Raw genomic sequence first — 18,683 nt, forward strand, 5'->3', positions numbered from 1 at the left:
TTCATCCTTTATTTTCCTAACAATTGCCAGGGGTAAAAATTAAATTAAACCACAAACTCCCTAGTGAATGAAAGGTAAAACTAATGATTAGTGCTTGATTTAGGGGATAATGAAATGAAGGCTAAAAGGAACAAGTTTTGCTTGGTATTTATGGCAAGTGTCAAATTAATGTACTAGACAGAATCATTTCACTGACTCTCTGAAATGGTATCTTCTTTTTGGAGTTTAGAGTAACACACACACACACACACACACACACACACACACATAGATGTAGTTCTAAAAATAAATCTGTATCTAGTCTTTGACTTGCCCCTTTAGGAAAACAGGGTCTAAACTCTGAATACATAACCGTCTGCTTATGTAAGCAGCAGTCAGAACGGAAGGCAGCTGCTTTGAGGCTGGTGCAAGCAGTACTAAAAACTGCTTAACCAATTCAGTAGTAATCTATAACTAGGCAACATCCAGGGAACAGACATACTATTAAGTAGATGTTGCCCTGTTTGAGTAATCCCTTTCCTCCATATAATCGCACTTCAGACACACATTTAATGTGCTTGACTCTCCCTCCCTGTTGTAGGAAGGAGATTGCAGAAGCAAAACAACATTAACTTTTACATTTTAATAGGGATTAAGAGAACTTCTAACTAAAATCTTTTTTAACCTTTTTTTAAAAATGTTTATTTATTTTTGAGAGAGAGAGAGAGAGTCAGAGAGACAGAGTGCAAGCAGGGGAGGGGCAGAGAGAGAGGGAGACACAGAATCTGAAGCAGGCTCCAGGCTCCGAGCTGTCAGCACAGAGCCTGACGCGGGGCTCGAACTCACAAACTGTGAGATCATGGTCAGAGCCGAAATCAGACGCTTAACTGACCGAGCCACCCAGGTGTCCCTAAAATCTTTTTTTTAAGGTTTTATTTATTTAAGTAATTTCCACTCCCAACATGGGGTTTGAAGTCACAATCAAGAATTGTAGCTCTTCAGACTGAGCCAGCTAGGTACCTGTCAAAATCTTTTTCAAAGTATCCATTACAAGAGAACTCTTCAACAAAAAATATTCAGGGCTTGCTTTGGCAACACATATACTAAAATTGGAATGATACAGAAAAGATTAGCATGGCCCCTGTGCAAGGAAGACACACAAATTTGTGAAGCATTTCATTGTTTTAAAAATACTGATTCGAAGGGGCACATGTACCCCAATGTTTATAGCAGCATTATCAACAATAGCCGAATTATGGAAAGAGCCCAAATGTCCATCGACTGATGAATGGATAAAGAAGATGTGAGATACACACACACACACACACACACACACACACACACACACACACAATGGAATATTACTTAGCCATCAAAAGAATAAAATCTTGCCATTTGCAACAACATGGATGCAATTCAAACATATTATGCTAAGCAAAATAAGTCAGAGAAAGAAAAATACCATATGATTTCACTTATATGTGGAATTTAAGAAACAAAACAGATGAACACAGGGGAAGAGTAGGAAAAATAAGATAAAAACAGAGAGGGAGGCAAACCATAAGAGACTCTTAACTATACAGAACAAACTGAGGGAAGGTGGAAGCTGGAAGGAAGGTGGGTGGGGGGATGGGTTAAGTGGGTGATGGGCATTAAGGAGGACACCTGTTGTGATGAGCTCTGGGTGTTATATGTATGTAAGTGATGAATCACTAAATTCTACTCCTGAAACCAAAAAATAAAAATAAAAAAATCTCCAAATCAAAGTGACTCATTATAAGTAAAAATTGGATAACCCATTTTCCAATAAACAGAATAAAGTAGATAGTCCCTAGAGAAGGTTATGGCAATATCTGTCCTAAAAATAACCAGTTGCTATTCCTGGTCTCACGAAATCCTTCAGTCTTGATCCAGATGTCTCCAAATCTCAGCTCAGAGCTGTGTCCCTTTTGCCACAATCCATAGACATATATTTGACCAGTTTTGTGTAGGCCCAACACCTAGTTGTATTAACTTAGCCAAGACTTTACCCAAGTGAAGAACGACACTGTGCTTGAATAATATGCCCCCTGTCCCAAATTCAAACACTTAGGGCTCAGTTGCACACAAGTTTTGTTGGCCCTCTACAGTTAATCTTTTTAGTAGCATTTTTCATGTAGCACAAAATAAACTTTAGCATGTAAAAAAAATAAAATAATGAATTACTGATATAGTAAGTTAATTCAAAAGTTGTGGTTTGCATGATTAAAAAGAAAAAGGGACACCTGGGAGTCTCAGTTGGTTAGACATCCAACTCTTGATTTTTGCTCAGGTCGTGATCTCACATTTGTGAGATCGAGCCCTGTGTTGGGCTCTGCCCTGACAGCATGAAGCCTCCCTTTCTCCCTGTCCCTCCCTCACTCTTTCTTTCTCTCACAGTAAATAAGTAAATTTAAAATTAAAAAAAAAAAAAAAACAGGGCGCCTGGGTGGCTCAGTCGGTTAAGTGTCCGACTCATGGTTTTGGCTCAGGTCATGATCTCACATTTTGTGAGTCTGAGCCCCACATCAGGCTCCATGCTGACAGTGTGGAGCCTGCTTGGGATTCTCTCTCTCTCTCTCTCTCTCTCTCTGCCCCTCCCCTGCTCACTCTCTCTGTCTCTTGCTTTAAAAAATAAATAAACTCAAAACAATTTAAAAAAATAAAATAAAACAAAAAACAAAACAAAACAACACAAAAGATATCTAATGTTTCCCATCTTTCTTATTGCAGATCGACATTTTGTATTGGTTAACTCTATACTACACCTCTCTTATACCCGGAAAAGGTGGGATATGTTTTCAAGAGTCCAGGACTTGCAATCAGAAGAACGTTACCTAAACCCATACAACAAATTCATGAGACTCAGAACAGTAGATTCTGATTATTGAAACATATTTGAGGGGCGCCTGGGTGGCGCAGTCGGTTAAGCGTCCGACTTCAGCCAGGTCACGATCTCGCAGTCTGGGAGTTCGAGCCCCGCGTCGGGCTCTGGGCTGATGGCTCAGAGCCTGGAGCCTGTTTCCGATTCTGTGTCTCCCTCTCTCTCTGCCCCTCCCCCGTTCATGCTCTGTGTCTCTCTGTCCCAAAAATAAATAAACGTTGAAAAAAAAAAAAAAAGAAACATATTTGACCCAGATTTTGTAGGTTATGCGAACATGGAAGCTAGCTATATTCCAAATGTATGTGACAGGAAAATATAACTACAAAGACAGATGGCCGTCCTCTTTCCTAATGACCCTCACAAAGTTGGTGTGGTTGCTAGTTACGGTGAAAGGAACACGGTTGGCTTCTAGGCTTATGTGTGGAGACATCCAGACCAAGACTGAAAGAATTTCTTAAAAAGACCATGGATAGAGAGATGGATTATTTTTAGGCTACATGATGACAAAGCATAAAGAATTAAAAGAGTGGTCAGTCTGATCAAACTCCTCAAAGGTCTTTCGATATCCCCACTCACCTCAGGGCTTGGTTCATGACTCCCACATATTCACCTCCACTTCCACCTGTTTCCTACCAGACGTCTTCCTTGGGGTGATTCACAGGTATTTTAACTTAGCAAAACCTGTTCCTCAAGTTCAGGGGCTGAGTTTCAGCACAGGGAATTTTCAGTGACACTCTACTCAACAGTGGATTCAGGTAATTCAGATCATCCTTGAGAGATAAATCTTGATAAAACACAATAAGAGTTAAAGAAATGGCCCCCTCAGTTACTCTGTAGGGGAGAAATAATGCTGGATTTGGCAGTGCTCGGATTAACACCATCAACCATTGGAATAATAAAACCATTTTTCCTTTTTCTGATTTTCATTCACCACTCTTCCCAATCTCTGCATTTGTGCTTTTCCCTCTATGTGGAACATTGGTTCCAAGATTCTTTACTACACAAATCCCTTCCATACCGATCAAACCTCTCTACAATATGCTCTGTTGCCTATGACATAGTAGATGTTCAAAAAGCACTTTGAATGTCAAACACATTAATGGTTTTTGAATGAAGGAAAAAATGAACGATAACAAGAAAATCTGGAAGGTTCTTAAAGGTGTCTTGGAGCAGTTTAAGCTCTTTCAAGGATGGTGAAAGATGTGGTGACATTTCTTCCCCGAAAAGTGTAAGGGATTTTACACAACATTCAGTTGCTCTGAAGAGAAAGGCCAGATGAATCACAGGTGTATTTCAACACACTCAGTGTATTGTGATAGATTAAACTTTCTTAAAGGAAGGTACTGTGTGATGTAATTGGATACTCTGGCTTGTATCTCTCCCCTTGGTGTCAGTAGGTTGATGGGGTATGGAAAGTTGAGGTTATGAGGATTTAGTTGCATGGTTTTTGTCTTTTGTTTTTTGTTTTTTACTTAAAAGACATGCTTTGTTAAAGGCCAGGGCTTAGAATAAGGTATAAGCCCTAGTTAATAAAGGAAACACTCTACATTTCTCAAAGTTAGAAACATTACAGGAGGAAGAAAAACTTGAACCCAGATTCTATGACATAGTACTAAAATGCAAGGGGCAAACACCAGTCATTTTAGTAGGAAAAGGCAAAATGATCTGTGTTTGGAATATACTCAAAGATGGACCATACTTGAATTCTCCTTCTGATTTCTTAGAGTAGTATTATTTTATTTTATTTTATTTTATCTTTTATTTTTCAGGAAGTTTCTAATTTTGAGAATGCCAAACCAAAAAGAAAGTAAGTCAAGTTTACTTTGAAAACTTTCTGTTCTCTTAGTTCTATAATGCTGAACGGAGTATTTTAGTGGTTTTCCTGTCAAAGTATGCTTTAAAAAATTGTCGTGCACAAATCTAGATTGGTTTTACTTTGCTACCATTTCTCTGTTTATGCTGATGCATAGGAAACCTGTGCTGTGACATTCCTGTACACAAGGATGTGAAAATTCAATTTCTAGAAGAAGAAACATGTGTTTAAACTAGGCTCAGATTAAAGTGGGAGCCTCCTCCAAAACACGCTTCTATTGGTGACCTGTTAATCTTCTGAAGAGTTCTTCTAATCCAAATAAAAATGTGTTTGCAAAGAGATTTGGGTTATTTCGGTCAGGCTTGGTTTTACAGTCAGCACAGCAAGCTGCCGGAGGATGTGATACACACATGTTGCATAAGGTAATGGGATTTTAACTAACACATAGGAAATACATAGGGGCCGGAAGTTGGTGTATGGGGAAATTTCCAGATTGGTTGCTGATGATACAGAATAGCTTCCTTGCACTCTGGAATGGTCTGAGACCAAATTGTTAACAGGTGAAATTCTCTCCGGATATAGTCTTTCTGGACAGCCCTGCTTTCCTGCTCCCAAGGCATTCTCTGCTTTCCTAGGCTTTCCTCCCCTTCCTGCTTTCTCCCAGGAAGGATATAAAATACATCCATAGTAAGTAGGTAATTGGATGATTAACAGCTTAGAGCACCTGCTAAGCAAGGGTAGTTGTATTTTAGCCACAGTTAAGTACTTAAACTTCGCAAGTGGCATTTTAAACCTGAGCTGGAGTGAAGAAGGAGCTTTTTTGGCAGTGTTCTCTCAGGCTTAAAAACTGCCGTGCCGATGTAGTTTTTTATTCTATTCACGGATAAGGAACTCACCAGTTCCAAATAAAATACTTAAATGAGATTACAGCCATTGGCCTATGATTGATGCTTCTATAGATTAGAGGATACCAAAACATGGAGGGGCGGATGGGGAATGGGTGAGGGGGAAGCTCCTGATGCTGACCGAATTAGGATTTTCCAAAATCCGTTAATGTGCTCCTTGGAATCCAACCACATAAAATCAAACTGAAGGCTCTTGAGTTTCTTAATTCTTTTGTCCACCACTCCTCTAAAAGGAACAACATCTCATGTTGTTATGCACCCACTTCACCTTAGGATAGTATAAATAGCTGTTTTGAATACTTACTATTTGCTAAGAGGTGTCCTCAGTGTTTGCATTAAAAAAATAAAGAACAAACCAAAATAAAATGGTAAAGAAAAAAATTATATATGCAGGTTTTTTCTGAGCTTAAGATGAACTTGGCTTTAATTTAATGACTACCAAGAATATAAATAGTGGAAAACACTTAAGCTGTAACAAAGTTAACTGTAGGTACAGGACATGTGTGTGTTCACCGAGTGCACAAAATAATTAACATGATTGAGTCAGCATAGTCCTATCCTCTCTGTTTTAGACATTTTATTATGGAGATTTTTAATCATACACGAAAAATGAAATAATAATGAACTCCCATCACCAAGCCTGAACAGGTATCAATCTATAGTCAAACTTGTTTAATTTCTACCCATTTGACTCCCCAGCCCTTCAATCTCCACTATTTTTTGTTAAAGCTGATCCCAGACATGTAATTTCATGTCTTGATGCAAAAGCAAGTTAAAAAGCAAGCACTGTATTTTTAAAAACATAACTACGTAACTACCACTGCACTAGAACAAAAAAAGAAAGATTGCATAATATGACCAAATATATAGTCATTGTTAAATTTTTTCTGATAGTCGCAAGTGCTTTTTTTAATAGTTTACTTGAATCATGATCCAAATAGGATCCATGCAATGCATTCGGTTCATGTCTCTTAATTCATAGGTCCTTCTCTATTGATTTGTTGAGGAAACTGGATTGTTTGTTCTGAGGAATTTTCCATATTTTTGAATTTTGCTGATTGCATCATTGTGGTATTTTTTAAAAAAAAAAACTTTCTTTTATCCTCTATGTTTCCTGTAATTTTTTAGTTAGATCTCAAGGCTTGATAATGTTCAAGTTTGATATATGTATATATATTTTAAAAGTAGGTCATCGGTGACTATATACTTCCTGTTGCATTACACTGGAAGCCCATATATCTGGTTGTCTCTATTTTTATGACTGTGAATTTGCTTAGTGGGTTCAGATGGTATCTGGTTGATCCATCCAGTACAGTTGCCCATCAGCCTTTCAATTAAAAGTTTTAACAGCGATTGTTGATTATTGCTTAGATCTATTGTTTCATTAGGGATTGTATATGATTATACTCAATTTCTATCATTCTTTCTGTATTTATTGAACAGAAGTATTTCAAAAAGAGCTTTTCCACATTAACTGTTGACCAGTTTGAGACACTTTCATGTAAAAATGGCCCACTTTTTTTGTGTGTGGGTTTTATGAATGTTGCATGGAAATTTCCAGGCCAAGATTGTACTTACATTAACTGCACTTTGCCAGCAAGGGTCAGAAAAATTCAGGGCCATATATAGACCTTAGTTAGAGGTAGAATTATTTCTGCTCTCAAAGGTATTGCAAATATGTCTAGGTGATCTAATTTCTGTCTGATTAAAAATGTTATTTACTAGATGTAGACTTAAATATGTTTCTTTTATTCTTCTAGGTCAATCCGGAGATCTAGGTCTGAAAACAAAGGATTTGGTTAGTAATTTATAAGATTACTCATGCAGATAATATGTTTTGTTTCCTTAAAAGTTCTTTTCTTCTGCTCCTTCCATAAAGCAACAATAAGTGATTAATGGAAGTCAAATTGAGTTGTCTTTGAAGTCTATAGAAGAAATTTTTAAAAAAGGAATGTGGTTCCACTCTAACTGTAAATGGCTAAGACAAAGAAATCATTGATTTATTCAGAACAATTTCCTTTTACATTAAAAATATAATTCTCTTTGATGGTTTATTGGATGATTATCTTCCAGTTTCCCAACTTTAGCTTGGCTGACCATGGTCAAGGTGACCTCTTCAATATCTTTTTAGATATATGAATCTAAGAGTGAACAAAAAATAAATAAAAAAATGCTTGTATTACAAAAGACTCTTCAAACACCGGACCTTTTCTGTTTTTGTGATTACAGTATCTGTAGTACTAATAAAGGCAATTGGCTTAATTTCTATCTTAATTCTGAAGCAAATATCTACTTCTATTAATCACTTATAGAAAGCTAATGGATAATGGCTCTCCTTCTCTTGCAGAGTATAGTGTCACAAGTTATAAAATAGTCACAGTGACCAAACATCTGGATTATTCAGTCAATAATTTATTTTTATGCATTTTGTCAAACTTGTGGGTGCCCTTTCTCCCCAGCAGAGTTTAAGAGCTGGATGCTCAAACTCCTTTCCCTGTCTTTACAAAACCTGTCTTCTAGGTAGGCTCTGAAAAGCTCATTCAGACCAAAGCTTCCAAGGGTGTCTGTATTTTAATCAGGTCTCATATTCTTCCAGTGGCAGCGTCCACAGGGGCTATGTCCTATGTCACTAGTTAAGACTCTGTAGGCAATTGGTCATTTTGAATATCATCCCTGATTTAAATAATGCATAATCTTAAAGGAAGTAAGGCACAGTTTTGCTTTCCATCTAGATTTATTCTCATAGCATGCTATGTGGTTTCTACACACAAAGCTATAGGTGTTTGCATCCCAGCATATTTCTTGATGCTGGACTGCCTTCCCCATAGTCAAATATGAGAGCAAAAAGTGACTTTATAAACAGCACAGGTATGCTGACTTTGTTTCCATGAGATGCTTTGGTTGCATTATGTCAAATTTACTTTTCCAATATGATAACACAGCATGTGGAATGATTCATCTTGGGTAAGGAGATTAGAAGGGATTCTTAACTCTTCATTCTGGTGCAGTCTGGTCCTTCACAGCGTGCCCAGGCCCTGCTGCAGGTGTTGGGAGGACAGGGCTGAGCAAGTTATTGTTCTTCCACTCAAGATCTCACATTGGAGTTTCTTGAAACTATCACAGCTCAATGGACTCTGTACACACTTAGTCATTTTGTTGAAAATGATGAGGAACGTGGAGGGTGGAGACATTTGAACTTATTTATTTGAAAAAAAAATAAAAAAGAAGAAATACTTCAAAGAATAATGTAATCAGAAACTATCAACAAGTATTTCAATAGCACCATTCTACCACATATGCGTGGGTCCTTGTAGTTCATGGAAATAAATGAGAGCCCACAGGCCACTTGGGGTTGTCCACCAGGGAGTAGAACTCTCCATTTTGGAGAGCTCTCTTATCACTTTCCAAGTTACAACCGTGTGCTGATCTTGTTCTGATTTTAAATTTCTTATACTTACTGGACAGATGTTACCGTGAATTCTGCTAACCAATCCTCTGCTTTTTTAGAAAGGAAAATAGCGAATGACACAACCTGGCAAGAACCCAGCAAGCCAGAGAATGATTCCCACATCAGAAGACTCAGTCAGCTAAAAGGTAATTGTTAAATTTAGTTCAGCTGACTTTGCATTTTCCCAAAGTAGTTTAAAGGGCAGGTAGGAAAAATTTACATCTTTATTAAAATAAGCTGGGCATTGTGGTCTACTTAAAAGGGAAAAACAACTAGAATAGAGAGGACGTATTGTTAATAGCATATATACATGTGATACGTGTGTGTGTCTACATGTGCATCGATACATACAGACATATAAAAAGGAAGTGGAATCTAATTAGGTTGCCTGTTGAAGAATCAATTGCAAATAATATTTGAAAGTCTTTAATGTCTATAAGAATTTTATGATGTATTAAACATCACCACATAGAAAAACCCTCTAAAAATAACATCAGTATATCAATAGTTATTACATTTAGGTTTTCCTTAAAAAATACAAAAGAATAATCTCAACTACTAATACAAAATTATATCATTTCATGACTTAAAAATTCCCAAGAAGCAAAAATCAGCAGCCTGGTAAAAAATTTATTAATGATAAATGACTTCATAATTATAATTATTTAACTTTGGGAAGGCAATGAAGAAAACAGGAAGTCTTAAGAGTTCACGAAGATGGGGGCGCCTGGGTGGCTTGGTCGGTTAAGCGTCCGACTTCGGCTCAGGTCATGATCTCACGGTCCGTGAGTTCGAGCCCCGCGTCGGGCTCTGTGCTGACAGCTCAGAGCCTGGAGCCTGTTTCGGATTCTGTGTCTCCCTCTCTCTCTGCCCCTCCCCTGTTCATGCTCTGTCTCTCTCTGTCTCAAAAATAAATAAACGTTAAAAAAAATTAAAAAAACAAAAAGAGTTCACGAAGATGAACAACAGCATAAAAAGTTATCTGCTTGGTATTCTCCTTCTGTAGTTACTGGAACAAGAAATTCTTGATTATATTAGTTACTGATTAAGAATTTCTAGTTTTTAATTACAAATATTTTTAATATCTTGGGAGGAAGGAAATTATAATGCATTTTTATCACTAGGAGCTTAATAATTTGATTTTATATTCTGTCCAGATATCACCTTTTGTTTAACACTGCTCTTAGATTTACAAAGTAATTATTTATGAAAATAATTTATTTTGAAACATTTCAGTTTTATTCAAGATTATGTAACATTTTGCTGAATAAATTTAACTGAATTTTTAAATATTTACAATTTATTGTAAATAAATTGGTGAAACATTTGGGATTTAGATATTTTCTTTTCTTTTTTTTTGACCTTAACCGAAATCAAGAGTCAGATGCTTAACCAATTGAGTTACCCAGGCACCCCCTAGATATTATCTTTTAATCACAACAGAGGAAATGTGTTAATATCATGTTTTGATTGGATTCTATCTTCACCCCAAGGATGCCAGCTATCTTCATTCACACTCTCTGTAGATTAGTCAAACACTCATCCACATCATCCATCCGTGCATCCCTTTAATAAACACATGCGATTTTTAGATTATTGGGTATTGACCTATGGATCAAGAAGTTATAATTGCACTATAAATTATTTTTAGTTATAGATTTTGCCACAAATGTCCTCAAGAATTCTATTCGCTAAAACTACCTCTCTGAGATTTTTTTTTGTTTGTTTTAATTGAGGAGTCATAGGCAGGTGATTCTATTACAGCTACTCTGAAGAAAAAAATCTTGGTTTAAAATGCGGAGTTCCTGATTAGTGATGTGTTCTTTGCCAGAGAAGAATAACAAACAAGAAATCCTTTACAGAAAGCTTCTTAGCTTTGGTTTCGCGGATTCTTGAGCTACCCTATATCCTGTGTGTGTGTCTGTGCCTGGGTGAGTGTGTGTGTGTGTGTGTGTGTGTGTGTGTGTGTGTGTCTAAAAGTTCAACTGGCATTTCAGCAGTAGCAGCTGAGTCACAGGACATTTCTTAGGGATTAATGCTGTGCTAGGGAGAGTTGATGGCCTGAGACCAAGGCTGTCGGTGCCACTGTAAATTGAGGGGAGAAATTCAGGGGGGAGGGAGGGCCACACGTTGTGGACTTGGATTTTATGGGAGGGGTAGCTTCATTTGGAAAGCTCAGAGTATTTCTAGGCAATTAGTGCCCTACACATCAACCCATAATATTTCTTTCTCATTTTAAACACTACTTTTCAACTGTTAATTGGATAATTACTTCAGAGAGGTTTACTGTGTCTGAGGATAGGCAGTCTGTGAGGTTTAGTGAGATGGAGGCCGGAAGGTGCATCGTTGTTATCATCCAGAGCCCTTTATTTTATTGAACACAAATGATGACATTTTAAAGACAGCCGCAATAAAATAGAAGACAATATATAGGGAATTAAATAGTAGGAGTGGCAAAACTCCTAAAGAATCTGTTACAAACACTAAGACCAAAAAAAGAAAAAGGGTATTTCTCTCAATTTCAATTTCAAAATGGTATTTATACATGACATATATTAACATTAACAAATTAATTATAAACATGTTATAAACATAATATGTATATAAACATAACATATAAGCAAATTATAAGCATAATTAACAAACTAATATATTAATTTTAGACCTAAAGACTATTGGGCCTGATGAAAGAAACGTCCACAGGCTATGTTTAGCCAAGGATTTGTGCCTGGTGTTTTAATCCACAAAGATATTCACATAGCTTGATAAAAGACTATGTTGTGTCAGTTAAGACAAAATTTATCAGAATAAGTTGAGTGCCAGAAGCATAATATTTTTAGTTTATCTAGTCCATTTCCTTCTTATAAGAAGAGTTTTATCTAAACCTCCATCTGTGCTGTTAAAAGAGACTACATCTGTAAAATAAATGCAGGATAAATTGAGTGCTCAGGACTTTATGACTGAAGCATTGGCAAAGTGTAGGTATGAAGGAAAATTAATCTGTAATTCATATTAATTGTATTTTCAGCATCACAAACAGGCAGAATATTCATCATGTACATATTTTAGTAAATTAAAATCAAATTTAAAGTTTTCAAATTTATTTTGGCCTTAGGTTTACAAAGGAAATAAAAGTCTGAAAAGAACAAACTTTGAAATCTGTGAATTGGAGTTTACCTAAGATCAAGTTTTGATTTAAATAAAGACAGTATCCAGAACAAGGTTTTCACATTTAATGTCAGAAAGTACAAATGATAAAAACAAAGCAATTTTTTTTTAAATAATAAAAAGGACGCAGAACATATTTGGAGATTTTTCAAACGGTGTGACCACGACAGACTATTCCATAAAGCGTAAAATATGCCCCAAATAATTGACCTGTTAGTAAAGGAAGTGAGGGGTGGATAAGGTCAAGAAAGATGGTTAGTATTGAAAGGAATATGAATTTCGCCCATACTGTGTGAAATTATCTTAAAAATACCCTTTTCGTGTGATTCTGATGAGATTCATTATCCAAAAAACCTAGCAGAGGAGCGATGTAGTTAGGGCCTTCCAGTTTAGCACTTGAATTGCCATTCCTTTGAAACCTTTCCTGAATTCTAGTCAATATTATTGTTTGGCCAGCCTCTTCAGAGTAAGCATGTAAATATTTTGACTTAATTTTTCCAAACCTTATTAATTCTCTTTCTTTGTTGGCCTGATACCTTCTCATTCAAGATGGCAAATGTATAAAGTCGCAAACATATTTACCATTCTGTTTAATTTTCTGGGACCACAATCTAATTTAAAAATGATTCCTCGGGAAGCTTGGGTGACTCAGTTAATTAAGCATCCAATTCTTGATTTTGGCTCAGGTCATGAACTCACAGTTAGGGAGATTGAGGCACACATCAGGCTCTGTGAGGACAGTGCGGAGCCTGCTCGGGATTCTCTCTCTCCCTCTCTCTCTGCTCCTCGCCCCCCTCAAAATAAATAAATAAATATTTAAAAATAAATAAATAAAGATTGTTTCCCTGGAGCCTGTAATTTAACTCTGGTTAGACTGGATTACATGAGGAGTGACAGAGAGAAGCCCTATTTCACAGCCGAACATCTACACACTCATCCTGTGGGGATAAACTCCTTGAGCAAAGGCCACTATAAGTGGGCCTCTTCCAAGGAGGTCTTTCTGAATTGAGTGATGAGAATGTTCAGCATCCCGGTGTTTTGTACAAACGAATCTCTCTTTAATTCTTTAGGGGAGTTCTTACTAGGATGATAGTTGCTTGAGTATGGTCAGAAATATCTTCATTAGAATCACCTAAAAGCTGATTAGAAATATTGCTTTTTTACCTAATCTCACTTCTTCCCTGCATCTGAATTTGAGGGGCAGTTGGAGTCTGAATGTTTATGTTGAATGGTGCATTCCTATGTATACTATTGCTTGTGACTCACTTATGTAGTTTATGCATGTTCTGATGATCTTTTTGCTGCAAACTACCGCAAAACTTTTTTGAAATAAAAATATTTATTTATTTATTTATTTTTGAGAGGCAGGGAGGGGCGGAGAGAGAGGGAAACAGAATCCCAAGTAGGTTCCGCACTGTCAGCCTAGAGTCTGACGTGGGGCTCAAATTCACAAACCGTGAGATCATGACCTGAGACCATGCTTAACAGACTGAGTCACCCAGGTGCCCCAAACTATCCCAAAACTTAAGGGCATCAAACAACATTTTATTAGGCTCGTGAATTTTGTGGGTCAGGAATCTATTCAAGACAAGTGCTTCATGATATCTGAAGCTTCTTCTGAAAAGACTTGCCTGACTGGGGAGGACTCCAATGTCTGGTGGCTGGAATCATCTAGAATCTTTTTCACCTGTATATTTGGCACCTGTTCTGGGATAACTTGAAGGCTGGGCTCAGTGGAGACTTTTGACTGGAGAACAATGTGTGGCCTCTCCAAGAGACACAAGCTTTCTTCAGGCCAAGAGCTGGGTTGCAAGAGGGAGGGACACAAAAGGGAGCCTCACACATCATGGAGGAAGTGTCTGGAAAGTGAGCATCCCAAATGATCAAAGCAGAAGCTGTATGGCTTCTTCTGACTTAGTCTGGGGGCTTACAAATGATCATTTACATTGCATTGTCCTGTGACAAGTGAGTTACTGAGACTAGCTCAATTCAGTAAGAAGAGGCATGCCAAGTTCATATTGCAGAATATGTGGTATGAGAGATATTTTGGTGGCCATTTTTGGAAAGCACAACTGCATATTGCCTAATTCATCCACTGCAACTCTTTTGCTACGTAGGACCAAATTGCTTCCGTTTTTATAAATATTCTCTCGTCGGGTAATATTTGGGAGATTACAAATAGATAAAAGTGTATAAGACCACAAAACAAATGGCTAATCTTCATAAAATACAATTTTTCCCGTGTCTCTTCCTTAGTCCAAGACCCTCAAAGGTCTTCCATTGTCTGCAGCAGAGGCCACATACTGGTAGCCGTGTAACTGAAGTTATTCTGAGAAAAAGGCTGTTTGGACCATACAGTATTTTAAAAATCAGGAAATTTTACATGAATATCCATGTATTTATACCGACAATCCTGAGCTCAAAGTCTGAGGTGATTTCAGTTGGGAAAGCTGAGAGCAATGGTGACTCTTCAGCTCACCACATGTCTCCCATTATCTCCTTGACGAAATTCACATCATTTAGTTAAATTACTTATTTGAGTTCTGCAGATATATTTATATGTGCAACATTGGTCTAGTAGGTTATGTCCAAATTCCTCGACCTGGCACTCAAGGACTATTGAAATTTTACTTTATTTACTCTTCCAGCCCTACCTCCTTCTATGCTATATTCAGAATTGCCTATCATTTGACCAGTTTCAATCTCTACACTTAATTAAATATGTTCCACTTATTCCACACTGTAGGTTAGCGTTCATAGCACTGCTTCTATGTTTGTCATTTTGCTTTTTCTTCTACCTTTCCAAACTACATCCACGCTTCAAGCTTCCACTGGGGCCCTACCTCTCCCAGGAGTACCCTGAGTCATAGTGATCCGTCCCCACAGTAGCATCTGAATCACTCATTTTCCTGCTTTGCATTGTTACATAAGCGATGTAAATGCATCGTGCACACTCCTGTGATGCTTCCGGATTCTAGAGTAGAGGTGACCACTTTACTGTTCTTTTCCCATACCCAGAAGGATAATTATAGAGGGAGTTCTCCAAAATTCATGTTAAAGGAATCCAAAAAGGGGAGAGATGAAAAGGAATGAAGGAACAGAGCACAGATTTTTTTTTTCCTGAATACAAATCCTTAAAAAAAAAAAAAATAAGTTGCCAAAACTGCTTCTGGCATCCTGACACTGTAACGGAAAATCTTGCTTCAAAGAGCCAGCTCACAAAACCAGCTCGTTTTAACATTTAAGTATTTTCTGGAATCCTTTGTGGTTACTCTGATTTTAAATATTGTTAGTGATGTAAACAACTCTGAGACTGAGCTGGGAATTTGAACTATCTTTTCAAGAGAGCCAAGATGGGGATTTGGAGGACAACTTGCCCGTGTTTTTCACTGTGTGTGGAGGGTAGGTCGTGTTGGCCGCTTTCTCCCCCCAGTGAATATGAGAACAAGGAACAGTGGGAAACTGAAGCAGTGATTGCACATGAATAGTGAAGGTGAGAGGGAAAGTCACTGACCTTGTGGCCAGGTGGTTTCTGTAGTTTCAGTTTCCTCATCCAAGCGGGTTGGATTAAGTGAGGTGTAGAGGGCTACCCTCTTTTAGCGCATGTGCATTTCAGATTTACATAAAAGGAGCCCCTTTTCCAGAGCCTGGAAGGGAAATGTTGGAAGATTTCATGTAGCTGCAAGTGAACCGACACCACATTCGAAAGCTTTTGCAAAAGCATACATAGAACAACTTCAACACAAATAATCTATGTTGACAAGACATAAGCTAATGAAACTCAAAATGCCAGAGGTGGAAAACTTAGTTTAACAGAAACAGGTGAGGAGATAACATCGTGGAATCTAGCATATTGCAGTTAGACGTGGCTTTAGTAGCTAGTATGCTACTCTTTTATTACTGAGAGGGAAACTGAGTCCCACAGAGGTTCCATGGCTTGCTCAGATACACAGATGGCCAGCAACATTCTTCATTTTTGTTGGTGGTGGTGTTGTTAAATTTGTATTTTATTTTGATCTGTTTCTTGTGAGAATAACATATCCTTAGGAAAATAAAACATTTATGATCTAGACAATGTAGTACCTTAACAGACTAAACGAAACTATAATGAGTATTAAATTGCACTTAAACTTCTAAAATCCTGTAATTTCTGATGATCTATATATAACATTTATCTCTTTTCATAGATCTAAATGAAGAGGATTTTCTTTTGAGTAATTACATGCATACTTTTCAAGGAAAAAAACCACAAGGCATTTCCTGTCAGGTAATGTGAACAATCAACACTTGGTGTGGTGTTTTGTGAACATCATCTTGTTATTGAGCTCTGTAATACTCTAGATGTAGTGCACAATACTTAGCCTTGTAACTATTTTATCTTTAGTTATTGTAGGTTGTTTTGTAGTCGATACGCTTATGTCTCTGTGAATTGGAATATAAATGAAAGCGTTCACTGATGCCTTGAGTTGATAAGCCATTTTGATTATGCAAAACATCATGCTCTACAGCCTTTTGATAAGTAACTCTAAACCTGTTAAGTTAATGTACTGGGATTTTCTCTGACAAGACCTATGTTAAGTGCTGAGAACTGTCTGGCAACCTTTAGTGAGGGGCATGTCCCTCATGTTTTTACGTTTGATATAAAAGCATATACTATTATTTCTGACATATCCCTTATAAATTGCATTAGTTAGCCCAGGAGTTCAGGCAATTAAGAATGTCTGAACCTCGGGCCTCCCTGATAGTAATAATAATATAACATTAATTAACAGCCAAATAGTTGCTATTCACCCTGTAATGAAAAATAGTATGTGCGTCAGTCGGGCCAACTCCAGCATCATACTGATTTTTGATATTTTTCTGACAGCCATGAGATTCTCTTTAATCATTCTGATAGTTTTATTTATTAGAAAGTTAATACTGGCCTTCCTTGGTGCAGTAGATTTATCAATAGGAAGACGGGATACAGTGCCTGAATCGTAAGGGACTGATTTGGTGAGCAAAAGGAGCTCGCGTTCCTCAATCCGGCCTGCTACCTGAGACTGTTGGAGGCCGTCCGATGGAGTAGACAGTGGACCATAACTTTTTATCAACCACAGTTTCTACTGGCTGTTCTGACAGTGCCAGAGTCACAATCCTACGCTCCTGAGGGTCCACACCACATTGCCTGAGGGCCTTTAACCAGTGAGCTCTCCCACAGGGCACGGTGGAGAGCTCTGAAAACAGAGCTCTGAATCTTAGTTTGCCCCTTAGTACTTACTTAATCTCTCTCTGCCTCAGTTTTCATGATCTGTAAAACTGGTCTATAAAGAAACTTTGTCTCATGGCTGTCCTGAGGATGAAGTGAAATACTTCAGTAAAGCACTCAGCATCATGGCTGGCATTTAGAAGATGCTTAAAACAAATTCAATTGTTGTCCCCCAAGGCTCCTCTCTCCCCCTTCCTCCTCTTTTTACTCTTTGCGAGGGATGGACACTTTCACAAGTGCGGCTGGGAGATTATTTCTGAAATATGCAGTCTCATTCTCCTAAATTTAGATGAGGCCTCAGATACAGTATCTAAGTGAAACATTGTCTGATAGCCAGGAGGAAATGAAGGCTGATTTACAGTAAGAATTCCCAGACATGTGTTGTGCCGAGAGAAGTCCTTCTTTAGGTTTTTAGCAGAAAACCAGAACCATGTCTTAGAATGAAGAAAATAACATATAAAGTTCTTGGAAGAAAAGGGTTCAAGGTAAATCTTTACCAATTTCTTTGGCATTTCCATTGGCTAAGAAATGATCCTTCTAGAACAGTAACTATTCACTTGTACTATGTAGTTTATCATTAAAGATCATTTGAGGAAATCCATAAGCAGGGACTGACGAGCAGGAGATATCTAATCTAGAAATTCTCATTTTGGAGGGTAAGGGTGGTCTTTACTATCTTTAGTATATCTCTTCATATTCATGGTGGGCATTCAACTGAACTTAGCTAATTAAGAAACACCTTTTCTGTATGACAAAATACTATAATGAGATACTATTAAGTATTAAGAAATGTTATGCAATTTGTTAATTTTTTAACTCCTTGTGACTGAGGAAAAGCCAAAGCTGTTTACCCTTTGGAAGACGGGGGCAGAGAGAGGGACACATTCTCTCGTGTGAAGGGGCAAACTGACCTGTCGGTGACGTCCATGAGAATGGACTTTGGCACAGACTGTAGCCTCTTATCAAGTGAGCAAATGACTTATCGGAGCAATATTTCTCCAAATGTGGCCTGGGGACTGTCTGTGTCAGAATCAGGATATTTGTTAAAAATGCAGACTTCTGAGCCTCACCCCTGTCCAAATGAATTATCATGTCTGGGGGCCAGGAGTAGGTATTTTTATGAGTGTCCTGATGGTGCTAAGTACATGAACCATGAGACTCCATGGCGTCCAGACATTTGATGGGCACTTGTCTACTGATATGATGCCCCATGCAATTTC

At 37.7% G+C, this 18,683-nt stretch overlaps 1 protein-coding gene and 1 non-coding gene across 3 annotated transcripts in view; both read left to right on the top strand.

Annotated features, from left to right (window-relative positions):
* The window catches only part of SAMSN1 (SAM domain, SH3 domain and nuclear localization signals 1), a 139,511-nt gene that overhangs the window by 19,824 nt on the left and 101,004 nt on the right, over positions 1-18,683 (top strand). The window contains exons 3-6 of one of the 2 annotated variants that reach the window (XM_043593838.1): positions 4,651-4,688; positions 7,360-7,397; positions 9,107-9,193; positions 16,403-16,482. In XM_043593838.1, coding sequence (XP_043449773.1) covers positions 4,651-4,688; positions 7,360-7,397; positions 9,107-9,193; positions 16,403-16,482 — 243 coding nt within the window. The remainder of the gene's footprint in view (positions 1-4,650; positions 4,689-7,359; positions 7,398-9,106; positions 9,194-16,402; positions 16,483-18,683) is intronic. The other variant, XM_043593839.1, reaches the window with a different exon arrangement.
* LOC122492442 lies at positions 1,061-1,165 on the top strand. Its single transcript, XR_006299629.1, has one exon. It is a non-coding gene; the product is annotated as a U6 spliceosomal RNA (small nuclear RNA).

The sequence above is a fragment of the Prionailurus bengalensis genome, chromosome C2 (assembly GCF_016509475.1).
Source record: "Prionailurus bengalensis isolate Pbe53 chromosome C2, Fcat_Pben_1.1_paternal_pri, whole genome shotgun sequence".
NCBI classification, from domain to species: Eukaryota; Metazoa; Chordata; class Mammalia; order Carnivora; family Felidae; genus Prionailurus; species Prionailurus bengalensis.